This window comes from Microtus oregoni, unplaced genomic scaffold, assembly GCF_018167655.1.
Source record: "Microtus oregoni isolate MIOR12 unplaced genomic scaffold, Mior012 000003F_ref0000135, whole genome shotgun sequence".
NCBI classification, from domain to species: domain Eukaryota; kingdom Metazoa; phylum Chordata; class Mammalia; order Rodentia; family Cricetidae; genus Microtus; species Microtus oregoni.
In genome coordinates, this window is record NW_024543062.1 from 57493697 (window position 1) to 57508291 (window position 14595).

Sequence of the window (14595 nt, forward strand, 5' to 3'; positions counted from 1 at the left end):
CTCTCTGTGTATCTGTCTTGCTCCCTTGTTCTAAGATGGTCCCTGAGCCCCTTGGCTTGCCTCCCATCTGCCCAGTTACCCCCCTTCCTACCTTCACCTTGTTAGTGCTGACTCCAGCACTGAGTGGCCTTTGATCCTTAGCCGTCTGTGTTGAACGGTCTGGATGCTGGGGAGGATCTTGCAGGCTCTTTGGGACTGCTAGCTGCCCTGGGACTTAGTCTCCACTGGGCTGACCAGTAGGGAAGTCAATGGGATTACAGAGCCCCCTGCCTACTTCCCAGGGAATGGGGCTCTGAGAAGACAAGGGGACCAGGATTTACTAGATGCTCAGTACAGGCACCTATATCCTAGACTCCTACCAGTTAACTTACAGGAGGTAGAGGATCCTAAACAGGGCTTTCTCAGGCTTGAAGTAAGAAGTCGGGCTTTTGTATTTGAGTCTAATGCACGTTCTAACATGATAGAGTCAATGCATTAGTGTGTAGCCACAGTTTTCTGAAAAGTTGATATTTTAGGAATTGTATTTCAGATCTTAAATAAACTTGTTTCTAAATTTCAAAGCAAAAAAAAAAAAAAAAGAAGTTGGGGCTGATAAACTGTTCCACTCTTGCTTGGTAAGCTACCACATCTCTGAGACCATAAATAAGCTCAGCCACTTACGGGCACACCAAGCATGCATGGCTCAGGATCGAGCCTGCGGTTCAGACGTTTGCTTTATTCATAGGCTAGCCAAAGGCTGCTTATTACTGACTGTTACTCTGTGCACAAAATGAGTCATTTTAACGTGACTTAGCTGGACTTTGTTCACGAATACTTCTGAAATGTTTCCTCCAAAGTCCAGGCATTGTGTAATAGTCACAGGAGAAGGGATGGCACACAGAGAGGCTTAGACCAGCTTAGACCAGCTTCATTAGGGTTCAAGTCCACTTCTCTGCACTCTGGGCTGCTAGGGCCACCCACCACTCCTCTCTCTCTCTCTCTCTCTCTCTCTCTCTCTCTCTCTCTCTCTCTAAGTTCTGTAACAGTCTTTGGTCACAAACTGGCTATTATTAGATTTGCCTAATGTGTGTGTGGGCGGGGGAGGGGAAGACATTCAGAATAGGAAAATGCATGTCCTACTCTGGCACAACTGGAAACCATTATAGAGCTTGGATCCTTAAAATTAAAAAGAAAGGGGAGGGGGCGTGCCACACAAAATCCGCTTGTACAACTCAGTCACACACACACACACACACATGCAGGGGAAGTGAAAGTGAGCGTGCTTCCTTGGCACAGGTGGTTCCAATTTTGGAACCTGGAAACCTGAGCCTACAGATGTGGGACCTTTGGTTTTGCTTCCAATAAGAACTCTGCGTGCTCCCCACAGCTTCACAGCACCTCACAGCTCCCCTTCACTTCTCTGTCTCTTGCGGCTCACTTGGGTAGTCTCGCTGGCTGCTGGGCCCATCGGTACGGACTGTGAGAAACCGTCCTCTTGCCCAGCATCAGAAAGAAGTGGGCTGCAGTCCTAACAGCGTGAGTTAATCATCACAAGAAATCTGGCGAGCGGGGGATGTTTGTATTCCCTGGAGACAGCTTAACAGCTCTGGATAAATATTCCAGTCCAACTGACTGCCTTCTCCAAACCTTCATCCCAGCCACACCACACACAAAACTTCCTTCCCAAAAATCAGAGCAAGCCAAAAGCAATACATTAGGTTCCTAGCGATTCTCAAAACAAGGATGATACTTCCTTGGCTATAACTGTTTTTATTCTGTAATATTTATATATTAATTATATATATATATGTATGTATGTATACACACACAACATGGTTCTGTTTACAGACTTGTACAGTAGCAATATGACTATTTCTACCCTCAAGATCCAGACAGATTCCTGCTTTTCATGTGTATATGTGTCGCTGCAGCATATATATGTATGCATGTGTATGGGTTTGCATGTGTGTGGGCACACTTATGCATACCTGTACATATATGCATTGCGGGGGATTACATATGAAGGCTGACATCCTTGTCCTCTTGATCGTTCTGCACCAAGTTAGAGAACAGAGTCTCTCACTTGAACCCAGAGATCATTGATTCTGCTAGTCTAGCTGGTCAGCTTACCCTCGAGACCCTTTGTTCCTGCCTTCCTAGCGTATGATTGCAAGCAGGCTGCCATGCTTACCTTCCGAGCCATGTCTCCATCCCTAGGCCATGTGGCTAAGATCTCAGCGTTGGCCTTTCCTGTCTCTGTGCCCTGTCGCTCGCCCCAGAGGTTCCGACCTCCCATGCAGGTAGTCTCACTAATGCACTTTCTGCTCATGTCCCCTCTCTAGAATAAGAAAATCTACTTGGATATCATTCACACGTACATGGAAGTGCATGCCACTGTTTACGGCTCCAGCACAAAGAACATTCCCAGTTACGTGAAGAATCACGGCATTCTCAGTGGGCGCGACCTGCAGTTTCTTCTCCGGGAAACAAAGGTAACGTCCCAGCAGATTCATAAACGTTCAAGCGGCTTATGGGTTTGTTACCTGGCATTGGAAATGGGGTCAAAATCGTTCATGTTTTCTTTTCTCTTCTTTTTTTTTTTGTTTGTTTGTTTGGAGGGGTTGTTTGTTTGTTTTTCCAGAGAGGGTTTCTCAGTGTAGCCCTGGTATCCTGGTACACTCTGTTGATCATGTTTTCTCTTCAACGTTGCAATAAAACTGGAGGCAATAGGTTGGGGATATAGCTCAGTGCTTGCCCAGCGCATAGAACCAGATGGGAACTGTACTGCAGTATCTGAAGTTTTAGTAACTATTATTATTTGTTAAAATAATTTACTAATGATGATTCCACAGAAACGTTAGCTTAGGTTAGCCTAGCTACAAGGTTTTCTGGGTGTTTATACACACATATACACGTTACAGTTGCAAAACTTTTACATGTGTCTTTGTGTTTCAAATGTATCTGTGTATTGACTCTAAAGGAGAAAGGTCGATGCTGGACATGCTGGAACACGCCTGTAATCTCAGCACTTGAGACTTAGAGGCAGGAGGATCGGGGTTTCAAAGGCATCCTCAGACACATAGGGAGTTTGTCGCCAGCCTACATGAGACCCTGTCTAAGCAACTAGGCAGCATAGTCCTAGAGCAGCTATTGGAAAATAATAATAATAATAATAATAAATTGTACATTGTGGTTGGTTGCTATAAATCCATTCCTTGATTTTGTTTAAAATATGCATTTTGCAATTGAAAGTTAAAAAAAACTATGTTCACTAGAGCTTAGTGGTAGCATTTATCTGATGTGTGCAAGGCTTTGGGTTCTATCTCCAGAACCCCAAGAAATAAATTTTAAAAACCCCTGTTTATGGGAGACTTTTCTTGTGCTGGGCATCAAGCCAGCAGCTGCAAGTGGAAAGAAAGGTAAGGCCCTGCCTTGTGATAGGGTAGCAGAGGTCACAGCTGTCAAGTCCCCCTCCCAGTCACTGCTGCTCAGGGAACCAGGTCCCTGGCCTGCTCTCCTCCTACCCCTTCCCTGGCCCACTAACTCAAGGAGCATTATAGGGGGTATAGAGTCCAGTGGGATGACTGGAGTGTAGAACTATCTGGCATTTGAACCATAAGGAAACAGATTCATGGGACCAAGGTGTCAGTGACATATTCAGGAGAGAATTAAATCCAATCTTCCTATATTTGATGTTAGAATATGACTTTTGTTAAGGAGGTGGGGTCTGGCTGTCACGGTTTGGTGCAGAGTTCAGACCCTGTGGCATAGGTGGTTGGAAAACCACTGAGGATTATGCATTTATTTATTTACATATATATGTATGAGTACATGTTTATACATGAGTGTATGTATGTGTGTGCATATTTATATGTGTCCATGTAGAAGCCAGAGGTCAAAATTGGATATCATTTCTCAGGTACTGTTTACCTGGTGGGGCTATTTATTTATTTACTTATTTTACATGTATGTATGTGTGTGTGCCTGAGTGTATATGTATGTGCACCATGTGCATGCAGGACCCTGAGGTCAGAGGAGTCACGTGAGCCACAATGTGGGTGCTAGGAATTGGCCCAGGTCCTACAAGAGCAGGAGGAACTTTCCAACTGCTGAGTTAACTCTCCACCCCACACCTTTGGGATTTTTGGTTATGTTTGCTTTTGGGTTTTTAGATAGAGTTTCTCACTGGCCCTGAGCTCACCAAATAGGCTAGGCCAGCTGGACAGTCAACATGAGAGTTCCTCCTGTCTCTGCCTCCCCAGCGTTAGGGTGACAAGCATCACTATTAACTACTGTGCCCCACTTATCTTATGTGGGTTCTGGGTACTGAATTCAGGCTAGATCGTGAGCACTTTACTAATCAACCTGTTTCCCTAGATCAGGATCTCAATTTTAGAAGGTGCATCTGGCAATAGCTTTGAGGTGAAGAAAGCAGACACGGCTGTGGGTTTCAGGTATCCCGACTTCCCACAGTTAAACTGAGATCAAGTCATGGAGGAGCCTCTGACTCCTTCAAGCTTACAAATTGAGAATTCAAGCTCTGCTGGGCCTTTGGCGTACTGTCTTCACAAACACCCCTGCTTAGGAACACGTAGTAAAAGGGGAGAGGCATAACTCATAGGGTAAAGTGCTCAACCCAAAAACATGAAGACCAGAGTTTGGATACCCAGACCCACCTAAGGTCGGATGTGGGAGCACACATCTGTAATTCCAGTACTTCTATGGTAAAATGAGAAGCAGGAACAGAACTCCCAGAAGCTAACAGGTCAGCCAGCCTGGTTTACAGTGAGCAAGTGATTTTGTCTCAAACAACATTGGGGTGGGGGATTATGTGACCCCTAAGATTGTCCTCTGACCTCCATACTTGCGTACCTGCACACAAAGATTTTTATTTTCTTTACTTGCTTTTTTTGTTTGTTTTGAAACAAGGTCTCACTACATACCCCTGACTGTCCTGGAATTCATTGTGTAAACTAGATTGGCCTCAGATTCACAAAGACCCACTTGCCTCTACCTCCAAGTGTGGAGATTAGAGGCATATGCCACCATGCTGGGCTACACAGAGATTTTTAAAAGATGGGGTGCGCAGGAGCCAGCGATATGGCTCAACAGGTAGAGGTACTTGCTGCTTACGCCTGAGGCCCTGAGTTTGATTTCCAGAACCTACAAAAAAGTGGAAAGAAAAAGAAGAGAACTAACTCCCCAGAGCTGTCTTCTGACCCCCACTTACATGCCATGAGATGCATGCACACACACCCCCACATACACATATCATACACATGATTGTGCAAGTCATCTGAAAGTTTGTGGCTGTCCACCAGTTAGAAGGATGGCTCTCTGGGCTTTGTCTGTTTCTCCGTCTGTAAACACACTTGATTCTTTTTGCTTCCAAGTTATTTCAAGGGTGATTCTAGAGATAAAATATTTTGATAAATCTTTTAACCCTTTTGCCAAATACCAGGTTTCTTTTCCTAAGGACTTTAATTTCCTAAAGGTCACCTATCATCTAATGATGCTCATGGCTCTAGGAGTGAGGCGCCCCCCAGTTTCCCTGTTCTCTTCCTGTCATTTTCTCTCTGAGTTTGACATTCTCAAGTCATCAAGATGCCCGGGCCCTTTCACGGCAGCCTTGCTATTTTCTGCCGTTTGCCTCATTTTACTTTTCTTCAGTGAGATCCTTCTGAAAGTTCAAGTTCCTTTCAAATAACACTGTGGCAGAGCTTGTCTCGCAGCGTGTCATTACCGTCTCACACGCTTCTGTTACCCCAACCTCAGGAATGTCTCCTCAGCCCTGCAGAGTTTAAAAGCATCCTCATTTGCCTACCGTCCGGTCACCTTGTCAGAGAATGAGAAATAGGCCACAACTGAGGTCCAGCCTGTCTGGCGGGAACACAGAAAAAACGTCTCCAAGATCCAGCCATGATGCTGGAGTAGGCCAAATAGCCAAGAGGCGCATACATATTATATATGTATCTTTAAAAAGAAAAAAGCAGATGTTGGGACTAGAGAGGTGGCTCAGTGGTTAAGAGCACATACTGCTCTTTTCTGTTTTGTTTTTGTCTTTGTTTTTTTGGAGACAGGGTTTCTCTGTGAAGCCCTGGCTGCCCTGGAACTCACAGAGATCCACCTGCCTCTGCCATCTGAGTGCTGGGATTAAAGCATGTACCACCTCGGCCCAGCCACATCCCACTCTTACAGAGGACCAGGGTTCAGTTCTCAGCACCTATATCGGGCACAGCCTCCTCTTATGCCTCTTCCAGAGGATCAGACTCCCTCTTATGTCCTCAGTAAGTACTGCAAGCATGTGGTACAGAGATAAACAGGTACACATATACATGAACTTTTAAAGTAATTAATTTAAAACTGATGCCTTATGATGATGCCCTATATGGAATTATGTAGCACCTGTTTCTCTGCTAAGAAAAGAATATATAGGGCTGGAGAGATGGCTCCCCAGTTACGAGTGTATGCAGCCTTTCCAGAGGCCCCAAGTTCTGTTCCCAGCACCTGCATTGAACTGCTCACTCCTACCTGTAACTTCAGCTCCAGAGCATCTGATATCCCTGGCCTCAGTGGGCACTTCCATGCATGTGTAAACACACACACACACACACACACACACACACACGTAATTTAAAATACAAATAAACCTTAGAGAATACATTAAAGCACTCCGTGTGGAATTATAACTCAGATTGTTGGACATATGAGGAACACGAGGCAGTGTGTGGCCGAGGCTCCCCTTCCATTGCGAGCCCAACAGTATGCAACTGAGCTGAATGACTCTGGAGTTCAGAAAGTTGACACAGACCACTCACTCTGGCTCTGCGTTCATATCCTTTCCCACTTCTAACTCCTTCTGTGCCTCTGAGCAATCTTAAAGCAGTTTATTTCCATCCATGTTGGAGGTGAAGAACGGGAGCTACCAATGAGACATGTCTGTGAAATGATTAGCTTCTCCTCAGGCTCAGCTAGACACGGAAGCAAGCCTGCTCTCCTCTCCCCCAAGATCTCCTGAGCTACAGAGACGTGGCTGGTGTTCGGTCACTTTTGGGCTCGTTATTTTTGTTAAGGAGCCATCTTTGGGGTTGGTATTGCTTTGTTCTTGGCTCCTCGGTGTTGCACGTTGAACTCAGTGCTTGCACATGCTGGGGCAAGCATGCTGCCACTGAGCTGCATCCCCAGCCTGTCTTTGAAGCTCTGCGACTAGCCCACAGCACCCTTTGCTCAGTAGAACTTTGTCTGAGCATGCCGCTTGGGGCCTCGGCCTCAGAAGGTGTTGCTATAACATGAAAATTGGGGATTACAGTGCGGGGAAGTTGCTGTAATCTAGAAGCCTCTTCTAACAGAGCTGTAAATTTAGATGAACAAAGGATTATCTGAAGTTTGATGAATGAATTATTTATCTGAAGACCAGAGGCAGGCTACTTAGTCTGGCAGACTCTAGAAAACCCGGTGGAGCCAGCGCCTCATGACCCGCTAAGGTGGTAAATCCCCCAGCTCCATCAATGTGGTTTTTTTTCTTCATCTTCCTTGGTTCCATTTGTTTGCTTGTTGGTTGCTTGATTGGTTGAGTAGCTCAGGCTGACCTCAGACTTACCACGTACGAGAGGCTGAGCTTGAACTTCTGACCCCCTGCCTCTACCTCCTGAATGTAGTGATTACTGGTATGTATCTCACAGCCAGTTTATGTGGCGGCGGGGATCAAGCCTGGGGTCTTGTGCACATTAGGCAAGCACTCTGCCAACTGAACAACATCTCCAGCCTACCTCCCTAGCTTAAACTTCAGTACCTTTCCCGTCTTCTCTTGGGTGGTTCTTATTAATGGGCCATAATACGTAGAGGATTCACGTCCCGCTCTCCGGTGGAAGGGTGTCTGGGGCTCTACTCTTTAGCCACACTAAGTTCTTTCCTTTCTGTAGTCAAGGACAAGTTCTAACTGTAGCCTAGCAGGGGAAGCTGCTGTCCACACCCTCCCCTTCCAGGAACCCCACCGTTCCTTCCTCCATGACTTGGGTGACCCAGAATGATCCTCATTCTTCACCAAGTTATCTCTAGATGCCTAAACGGGTATGACCAGTATAGATTATGTGCTCCAACAGTCTCGCCTTTGTGCCTAACTGCAGTCCCAAACATACAGCTGAAAGTCCCCAAAACCCCAGCTAACTTTGGGTTTTCCCACTGGGTTCAGCTGGGTTTCATTTCTGTTGACATGACAAGATATCCTGACAAAATGGATTTCAGCTGACAAGTCCAGGATATGATCTGTTCTTTCAGGGAAATACAGCAGCGGGAGACTGAAGCAGCTGGTTAGAGCATCTCCACAAGTCAACAACAGGCAGAAATGAATGCATCCTGTCCAGTTGCTTGCTTACTGTGCTTAGCTCAATCTCTCCGCTTCAGGACTCCTGCCTAGGGAATGGTACTGCTCACGGTGGGCTGGGTCTTCCCATATTAATTAACTTATTAAGACAGTCTCCCACCAGCATCCCCACAGACTAACCTAATTCAGACATCACCTGGCACTTCCTAAACATCTTATCTTAGCAAAGAGATTTACCCATAAGCGGGCTCTCATGGGGCCCAGGCTGGCCTCAAGCTTTCTCCCTAACCATGTGTCTTAGTTTCGTTCCTTTTCGCTGTGGTAAAGGAATACCCAACAGAAGAAACCTAAGGGAGAAAAAGGTTTAATTGGCTTGTAATTTTAGGTTATGGTCCACCATTGTGGGAAAGCCAAGGCAGTAGGAACTAGAAGCAGTTACATTCATAGTTGGGCAGAGAACAAGGAAGAAGTGAATGCTTGCTTGTGCTCAGCTCTCTTTCTACATACACACACACACACACACACACACACACACACACACACACACTCACTCCTGCCCAGGGAGTGATGCAGTCCAGAGTGGATGGCTCTTTACATTAGTTAACATCATCAAGATAATCTCACAGGCTGACCCAATCTAGACAATCCCTCACTGAGACTGTCCCAAGTGGTTTTAGGTTGTGACAAGGTGACAGAGGTGTCACTTGGGGATAAGGTTCATTCAGTCCTAAAACCAGATCCAGGTAGCTCAGTAGTCAGGGGAGCTTCCATGTTTCCACAGGCCTCTTCCCAGTGTCTGGCTTTTGCATCCAAGTTGACCACACCAAATCTGAAAGTCAGAAATCCAAATTTCTCCTGAGCTAGAACATAGGTCAGTTGATCGAGATTATCTAAAACTGCTCACTTCCCACCTCTAGGTCAGTGAATTGACACATAAATTGTAATACATTTGATTTGGCTTTGGCTTTCAAATGACAAAATGTGGGAACTTTCAAGTTGGGAGCTGGTGTTTGTGGTCTGGCTTGTTTCATCTCTGACGAGGCGCTAAGGTTGCTGGGAGAAGTCAGGAGTCCGCCCCAGGAATCCAGTCTCCAGAAAGTGCTGGTTTGGTTGCCAGTTTGGCCAGTTGGTAATGCTGAAACAGGTGTGCTAAGTTCTGTGGTTACTTGGCCATCATAGCTCTTCCCTAGACAGCCAAAGCAGCTCAGATTTAGAGGCTTTGTGAATCGGGAGAGTGCAGAGCCACAATGAGGAAGACTACTGTTTCTGTCCTTCAGCGTCAGAAGAGGGACACTTGAAGCCAAGTGAAACTGTCACCTTTCAGGATAAAGAAATTGTTTTCTCTACTTCCTGATCTTCTAATTTCTTCCCATTGCTGTAATAAAATACAGAGGACTAACAGGGGCCCTTGAGAAAGGGAGAAGGGGCTGCCTTGGCTTTCAGTTCCAGGCTACCGTTCATCACTGCAGAGAAGTCAAGGAAGGTGAAGCAGCTGGTCACACTGTAGACACTGAACTTTAAATACAAAGTAGCCCTGTAAGTGCCCACCTGTGTCTGACACTTGGTCCTGTGGGAAGTAGCTGACCTCTAGGAGATGGAACCTCACTGGAAGAAGTACGACACTAGTCACTGGCCCCACTTCCCGACTCTCTGTCTCTCTCTGTCTCTCTGTCTCTGTCTCTGTCTCTCTCTCTCTCTCTCTCTCTCTGTGTGTGTGTGTGTGTGTGTGTGTGTGTGTATGTGCGCGCGCCTGCCAATATGTCTGTCTCCTGTACACACTTGAAAAGGAATGGATCAGCCTGCTTCCTGCCTGCCAGGCTATCCTCACACTCCTGTCATCAAGCCTCCCTGTCATGATAGACTGTCCCCCTTTCTGGGACTCTAAGACAAATAACCCTTTTCTTCCTTAGCTTGCTTGTGGTCGGGCTATTCTGTCAGAGCAACAGAAAAGTAAGAAATGTGACGTCCAAGAGCAAAGAGAAGATGAATGCGTCCATGCCCGGTGCTCAGCTAACTTTCTCTATCCTTACACACTCCACATCCAAACCTAGGAACCGGTGGCACTTACTTCTAGGCTAGATCTTCCCACATCAATTAAGGCCATCAAGACAGCCCCCACCCCCCCAGCAGACATAGCCACAAGCCAGTCTGATCTAGAGGATCCCTCGCTGAGACTCCCTTCTTAGGGAATTCTAGGATGTGTCGAGGTGACAAAACTGACCAGCACACTCAACCATTGTATGTATTCTTATTCTTCTTTAAAGAGATAAAGGGAATACTTATTCCTAGAAATAGATTGCTGCCCCGCTGTGTCAAGAACAAACAGGGGGAGCCTAACGATAGCATACGGTTTGTAGGACTGGCCTTTGTACCTGGAAGTCACTACGCTCTGGATGATTCTCTCTTCTGGTAGTTTAGCAACGGATGGAATAGTGAAGACTTGTTGGGCATAATGGTACCCACCTTCAGTCCCAGCACTTAGGAGACAGAGGCAGGCAGAAGGGAAGGAAGGGAAGGGAAGGGAAAGGAAGGGAAGGGAAGGGAAGGGAAGAGAAGAGAAGAAGGGAAGGGAAGAAGGGAAGGAAAGGGAAGGGAAATAAAGGGAAGGGAAATAAAGGGAAGGGAAGGGAAAGGGAAAGGGAAGGGAAGGGAAGGGAAGGGAAGGGAAGGGAAGGGAAAGGGAAAGGGAAGGGAAGGGAAGGGAAGGGGAAAGGGAAGGACGAAGGAAGGAAGGAAGGAAGGAAGGAAGGAAGGAAGGAAGGGAGGGAGGGAGGGAGGGAGGAAGGAGAGGGAGGGAGGGAGGAAGGAAAGAAAGAAGGAGAGGGAGGGAAGGAAGGGAACTCATAAAAACACATGAAAGGATTGAAGTTGTCATAACCCACAAACAGCCCTCAGGCCCTTCATCTCCAACTGTATGAAAAAAGGACCAGCATAATGTCCAACTGTGTGAAATTTCAACTGGATTTGAACTTGAGAAACGATTTTTCAGGTGTTTACTAGGCACCAAGCCTGAGAATATTAAATATTTCTATCAAATATTTCCTTCAGTTTTCACAGCAAACGCCATGCCGGAAGCATCACTGGTGGCCCCATTTTCACTCCTAAGGAGACAGAGTGCTTGTGTGTTCTTAGGTGAGCTTCTAGAACCAGTGAGAGTAGACTGCGAATGAGCTCACACGGGCAGTTGCCGTGGTTACCTGATGAGGAGCCGTTGGCATCAGAATTTGAATCCCTGTCTTTCTGACTGCACAACCTGTGCTGTTAATCGTCTCATTGCCCTGGCCATCTTGACCAGCAATCTATTTTATCGGCGAGCTGAAGTTAATTCATTGCCCGGATTCCTTCCTGAGCCTCCCACACTGGCTCATTAATAAAGATCAGAGGAGTACGTGCCGAGTGTATGTGGGTCCAATATCTTATTATTCTTGGTCTTCCCCCATTAAAAGTGACCAGAACAGGGGTTGGGGTGTAGCTCTGTGATACAGCACTTCCCAGTATATATGAGTCTCTGGGTTGAGTCACCACTACATAATAAAGTAATTAATGGCATGAGAACCTGAGTTTGATCACCCAAAGTCCACATCTAAAACACTGGTTGTAGTGGTCTTCACTTCTAATCCCAGCACTGGGGGAATGGAGGCCTTTGGATCCCTGGGGCTCACTGGCCAGCCAGCCTCGCCGAAGATGAGAGAAAGCGATGGCGAGAGCAGCTGAGGGAAACATCCAGGGTTGGCCCCTGGCCCCCACACACATGTGCACATAACCACATACTTACATCATAGAAGAGAGTGATGCTGACCAAGCCCGGGAATGGTTAGAGGAATCTTCGTTAACTAACTTAGTTAAGACTTAAGACAATTCTTTTTCCTTTCAAAACAGAGGAAAAATACCTCGGCGACCGTGTCAGGGTGTCCCAGTCCTTTCATGAATAAAATGTGTGCTGTCTGTTCTTCCTCGTCATTTTGATTCAGATAGTGAGATCTTTCAGTTTAGAAACACTCACCATTGGAGTTGGGGCTGTAGCCATGGAGATGTGCACCATCTAGAGTGTCCCTGTTAGACGCTGGTCTTCTGAAGGGCAGACTTAAGCCCATACAACATGGCCAGTTTTCCCTGGAAGAGTTAAGCCTTAGCACCGAATGTTTTCTTTTGCCCAGTTTTCGCAGGAGTGTCTGTGTGGATGTATGTGCACACATATGTTTACAGGCGTGTGCACCCGTGTGAGTTTGTGCTGAGGCTGGAGGAGGACAGCAGATGTCCTACACTGTCATACGCAGTCTTATTCCCTTGAGACGGGGTCTCTCACTGAACCTGGAGCTAGGCTGGGGCCATCCAGCCTCAGCACCTTTCTCCATCGCACACGGTGCTGGGGTTGCAGGAATGTGTGACCTCACCCAGATTCTTATCTGAGGGTTCAGGCTCAGGTCCTCTTACTCACAGGGCAAGTGCTGTTACTCACTAGGTCCTCTCCCCGGCCCTTGAATGCCTTCTTGTCTTGTGTTTCTCCCTTCTGTGGTAAAGAATTCTATAAGGATGGAGTGGAAATAATATGAAATCCTCAGAAAGAAAGAAGAGAGGGGAGTCAGAGAGAGCCTGGGGGGAGGGGCAGAGGAAGAGAGATGCGGGGGGACACAGTGGCGGATCAGTAGAAAAAGCAAGTTGGTACAGATGAGGTGTGTGTCAAGACTGTTAGTAGGCAGAAGCCTTTGGTGAGTTTTCTCTACCTGGATTGTTGCCACCCGATCCTTAGATGTGCTCTGTGCGCTTCATACATGTGCTTCACTGTGCCCTCACAGGTATTGAGTACACAGGAAGCAAGAGAAAAACTCCTTACTGACAGCCGACAGAAAACTGTCACTTCAGTGTTTCAAAGGCAAGCATCAGTTCCTGTCGTCTTAATTGGCGTGACAAGAAAACTTGTTGCCAAGAAATAGTGAGGTAGCCAGGCAGTGGTGGCGCACACCTGTAATCCCAGCACTCAGGAGGCAAAGGCAGATGGATCTCTGTGAGTTTGAGGCCAGCCTGGTCTACACAGGGAATTCCAAGACAGCCAGGAAGACACAGAAAAACAGTCACGAAGAAGGAAAACAAGAAAAAGAAAGAAATGATGTCGTGTTTGCTGGTGGTGTAATCATCCTGGGAAGTTAGTGAGCGAGGCTTGGGAGAATTAGGCCCAAGTGTTCCTTATTTCACCTGTGTGTGTATATGCACACTCGTGTGTTCATATCTATGAGTGCAGGTACATGAATGCCACAGTCTGCATGTAGAAGTCAGACAAAAACCTCAGCTATCCATCCTTACCTCCAACCTTGTTTGAGATAAGGTCACTATTGTTCACCATTGCATAATCCCAACTAGCTGGCCTTCAGGATCAAAGGAGTCTCCCTTCTCTGCCTCCAGTCTCACTGTAGGAGCCTGGGATTACAAAGTGTGCTACAGCATCCAGTTTGGTGTGTGCTTTGGGGATCTAAATTCAGGTTCTGATGCTTGTACTGCAAGCACTGAGCCCTCTCCCCAGCCTCCCCCCCCCCCATGTGTTTCTCTGTACTGAGATGCTCTGGTGCCAATAGTGCTCAATTGTTGGTGCAAATGATTATTCAGATATAATTAAGCTTAGGTCATATTCAAGTCCATCAAGCAATGGCCTCTAATCCCTTAATAGTAGGTGCAGATGGGTTCATCTAAAGGAGATAACCCATCTCCCAAAGATTCTCTTTTTAAATGGATAGGCGTTTGCTGCCTCCATTTCTTCCAAACCTGTTTTTGATGATGTAGAGTGGAGGAGGGCATCAGCACTTCTTGGCAGACACTCATTTTCAGAGGTCAAGAAATACTGTGGCTTCAACAGCTCTGGTTAAACCTGCCAAGACCCTGTCCGTATCTGCCGGCATTTTCTTCTCAAAGTTGAAAAGAGAGGGGCTGCCTGATGCTATCCTGTGTTCCCAGCTGTTAGTGGACTGTTAGGGTCGGATCTGGGCCTTGGCAGCCCCGACATGCCAAGTAGGTGCAGCCATTTGTCCTCAATGGGTCAATTAGAGGGACCAGGGATAGTGAAGAGAAAAGGGAATTACTTGTGACCGCACTGGGGAGAGAACAAATAAGGGAATCTCATGACTCCCACATCATCTTTGGGGTCCCGGCACGGGGCTTAGGTTAAACAGAGGACAGGAGATTTCATCACTAAGCGGTCCTGGTCCAGGTGTGATTCAGTCGTCACTGATACATCCTTGTCTCAGCTCCAGTCTGCCCTGCAGTGTTGTCTGACGAGTCAGACTGGGTGAAATCTCTTCCCT

At 46.7% G+C, this 14595-nt stretch overlaps 1 protein-coding gene across 3 annotated transcripts in view; it reads left to right on the forward strand.

The window, feature by feature from the left end:
* Mgat5 (alpha-1,6-mannosylglycoprotein 6-beta-N-acetylglucosaminyltransferase) overlaps positions 1-14595 on the forward strand; it is a 298102-nt gene that overhangs the window by 253897 nt on the left and 29610 nt on the right. For all 3 annotated transcript variants that reach the window (XM_041648193.1, XM_041648192.1, XM_041648194.1), the window contains exon 12: positions 2322-2471. In XM_041648193.1, coding sequence (XP_041504127.1) covers positions 2322-2471 — 150 coding nt within the window. The remainder of the gene's footprint in view (positions 1-2321; positions 2472-14595) is intronic.